The sequence below is a fragment of the Olea europaea genome, unplaced genomic scaffold (genome assembly GCF_002742605.1).
Source record: "Olea europaea var. sylvestris unplaced genomic scaffold, O_europaea_v1 scaffold11998, whole genome shotgun sequence".
Lineage (NCBI taxonomy): Eukaryota > Viridiplantae > Streptophyta > Magnoliopsida > Lamiales > Oleaceae > Olea > Olea europaea.
Genome location: NW_019229417.1, coordinates 1 through 3,484, shown reverse-complemented (window position 1 = coordinate 3,484; position 3,484 = coordinate 1). Strand labels below are relative to the sequence as shown.

The window sequence follows — 3,484 nt, the reverse complement described above, 5'->3', positions numbered from 1 at the left end:
GTTTACATTCCAGAACAAATCGCATTTTTGTTAAATGGAAACTGAAATTTATAACGCTATCGAATAAGTCGAATTATGTGGTGATTTCAACTCCATTCCCTCCCCTGGTTTCCCGGTCTGAAACACTATGGCGCCATCTCAAGAACCAATATCTCGCAACAAAACCCTAACTATGGCAGTTGCATAGAATCGGTTAATAACTTGAAAGCAAATGGTGAATTTGGGCTCCAAAGCAATTCGGTTATTTCGATTTAGTCTCCTCTCAACCTCTTCTCCCCTCTCTCGAGTCTCCTTCAAACCTCCGGTATGTACATGCGGATGTATGTATTTATGTGTTCACGTAATATGGTTCTATGGAAACTTGTATCTTTTTTATGGTTCAAGAAAAAAATGAATTTAATGATTGGATTCTGTATTATGTTGTTTTTCCTTACTTTCAGTATCTTGTCAGGATGTAATAGCTTGGACGAGGTTGCACAGCACTTCTGCATCATTTACGGGTAAAAAAATTTATTACTTGCTGTTTTCACTAATTTTTCGTGATTTTTTAGGGATATGTCGGATCTATTTTTAGGTTTTGTATTATGTGGTGCTCTGTTAAATATGCACTCTGGCTGATATATTTTTGTAATCACTGCTCCATCCATGTTTCTCTTTTGTTGTTTCTGATCTTAGTTTAAGTTTCAGAATATGAATGTGATGATGAAATACCGGATGATGTCAAGGCAACTGAGAAACATACTGCATTGCGTGTGGCTTTGTCAAAGGTTGCAAGTGATTTTGGTGAAGAGTCAATGTTGTCGCCTCAGCATTTCTTTGGTGCTAGACGTGCATCTGTAGTTTCCACTGGTTCACTGAGGCTGGATCAAGCACTTGGCATCGGTGGGTTACCAAAGGTGACCTTCTAATATGTTGGATCCGTATTTGGTACTGTCCATTAACTGTATATAGGAAAATTACGAGCACATATAGGGATTTTCCTATTTTGAGACCCAAACCATATTTCAGATATGGCTCTTAAAAGCTATTGATATGAATTTTTTTTTGCACATTAACTTAATTTTTGGTGTGTAAAGGATCTTCGTAAACTAAAAGAATTAGAAATAGAGGCATCTATTCTGTTGTTAAACTATCAAAATATGTCATTTTCTATTGCATAGGGAGTTACTTTTAACTAATTTTTCTTTGCCATGAATTGGTGCTTATTCTTGTTTTGAGTTTACATTGAAGATTCCTCTTTTAAAACTTTTGGCTTTGAAACCATGATAGTGGGTAACAGATCTCAATTGCTTTCTGCAGGGAAGAATGGTTGAAATTTATGGGCAAGAAGCATCTGGCAAGACCACGCTTGCTCTTCATATTATCAAGGAGGCTCAAAAGCTTGGAGGTGCATACACAATATTATTTGTCATGTTCATAGCTTCAGTTGTAAAATGAATTTTCTTGGAACTCTTTTTGTTGATTCTTCATTGTTTCAATGAAACTATGAATTACTCTAAATTCTAAAGAACAGTAAGTACTAAATAGCATGTTTATTTAGTTTTAAAAGTAAAACGATCGTGATATTGGAGTGTACATGTGCATTCCCATATAGATGAGTATACACTAGCCTGCATTGTCAGTTGTGCTCTTTAGCATTTCGATTATGAAATTGTTTCTATTCACTCAACACAATAATGATAGCTTATCTGCATCTCATCCATAAGTTTACTTTGGAACTTTACATGGGTTGAACTCAAGTTGATTATAGAAATTTGTACGGGCCTAATGGTATTGGAATAGTACAAGTAACACTCTCCTACAGACAGAATATTAGATTGTGCATTTTGATGTATGCATGGAAGTCTGACTTATTTCTCTGAACAGTCTTTTTGCTGTCTGATGCTAAGGTTGTACACTAACACCAAATATTTAATATTCTGCATTTATGTTGCCTTTGGTCTTGATTTGGTGGAGGTAATTGAAAAAGAAACCAAAACGAGATGCTGATTTTTTCTTGAGTTTTTTCAGCATTCCTTTTCATTTTTGTTAGATGCTAGTAAAACCTTAATGAGTAATTAGCAAACTTATATTTCATTCTGTGTGTCATAAACTGGCCAGACACTTGAGTGTATTAAAAAAAATATAGAAGAAAGGAGAAAAAAGGAAAATATCACTTTGTAAAACTATTTGAACATGATAGTTACTTTTCCATTATGAGCGTAACAAGCCTAATCATTCCGTAACTGTGGTGCTGCCAACAGCTGTTGTCAAGCTCTGCCTTTCATAGTATTTCTTATCACCATATAGTTTTTTGCAGAGTTCATTCTTAATACTGATCCATTCTTCTGACAGGTTACTGTGCATATCTTGATGTGGAGAATGCAATGAACCCTTTATTTGCAGAATCAATAGGTGTAAATACAGATAATCTGCTTGTTTCACAGCCAGATTCTGCTGAAAATTTGCTGAGTATCGTTGATACATTGACAAAAAGTGGATCAATTGATGTAATTGTGGTTGACAGTGTACGTATCTGCCCCTCCTTCCTCTCTTCTGAACAGATTATTTATGCTATAGTGTTCTTAATAAATGCCTGCCCATTTCTTTTGCATTTGCAGCTATAGACATTGATTCCATTGTGTGGAACTTATGGATGTGTAATGTTATTAGACCCTATAGTAGTACTGCATTTATATAGAGATTCTAGCTCTTTGGTTAAGGTGCCTTTTATCTATTGGACGTAAACGTTTAAGTTATGTTATTTTTGTTGGTAAACTTCTTCATTTACATGGAAATTCTATTCCATTGTTTTTCAAATGTAGTTTTCTCTTGTAAACTTCTGCAGTTTACTTCAATTTTTCTCTTCATCGTTAGTAAACTGCTTTATTTACCCATAATGTTTTATCTGCATTATGGTTGTAGGTAGCTGCTCTTGTTCCTCAAATTGAAGTCGAAGCTTCAACTTGTAGCCCCCCCACGGACCTACAATCTAAAATAATGACCCAAGCACTACGAAAAATTCATTATTCGCTCTGTCGTTCTTGTACTCTGATTATCTTTATTAATCAGGTCAGGACCTTGTTTTTATAACGATTCATTTTTTTCCTTAAAATTCTTCACATAGGGCAGGCGGCATTGATTTTATGGCGCATTCTCAACCTTTGTAGGTAAGAAGAAATTTGAGATCAGACCAAGGCTCTATTCGTGCTGAAGAGGTAACCTGTGGTGGGAATGCCTTGAGATTTTATGCTGCCATCCGAATGCGAATTATCAGAAAAGGATTGCTCAGGAATGAGGATAAGGTAAGACTTCAGAGTCTGCCCATTGTCAAATTACCATCCTGTACGTGTCAATTGTTGTATTTCTTTGTGAGTTAATTGTTTTTGAATTTATGCGGCATAAGTGATGATTTAAATGGTCACCAGCCATAAAAGAGGTCCAACTAAGTGATGTATGAGTTGTATGCATCCGTTTAGTCTTTACATATCTAGCATATGTACAC

The 3,484-nt window shown here is 35.4% G+C and overlaps 1 protein-coding gene across 2 annotated transcripts; it reads left to right on the top strand.

Annotated features, from left to right (window-relative positions):
- The first annotated feature begins 39 nt into the window (after nt 1-39).
- LOC111374067 (DNA repair protein recA homolog 2, mitochondrial-like) lies at nt 40-3,374 on the top strand. Of its 2 annotated transcripts, none has more exons than XM_022996688.1 (7): nt 40-320; nt 441-500; nt 688-896; nt 1,300-1,387; nt 2,335-2,507; nt 2,905-3,051; nt 3,150-3,374. In XM_022996688.1, the coding sequence occupies exons 1-7, from the start codon at nt 212-214 to the stop codon at nt 3,357-3,359; spliced, it is 996 nt and encodes a 331-aa protein (XP_022852456.1). In that variant the 5' UTR covers nt 40-211; the 3' UTR covers nt 3,360-3,374. The 2 variants fall into 2 exon arrangements, with proteins under 2 accessions (XP_022852456.1, XP_022852457.1); XM_022996689.1 differs by having other exon boundaries at nt 42-304; nt 452-500.
- The last annotated feature ends 110 nt before the right edge of the window (nt 3,375-3,484 follow it).

Bases quoted from the DNA above. Each gene is read 5' to 3' on its own strand.
- LOC111374067 (XM_022996688.1), top strand. From the start codon at position 212: ATGGTGAATTTGGGCTCCAAAGCAATTCGGTTATTTCGATTTAGTCTC. The intron at 321-440 runs GTATGTATTTAT...CCTTACTTTCAG, and splicing joins TCCGGTATGTACATGCGGAT to TATCTTGTCAGGATGTAATA. The intron at 501-687 runs GTAAAAAAATTT...TTTAAGTTTCAG, and splicing joins CACTTCTGCATCATTTACGG to AATATGAATGTGATGATGAA.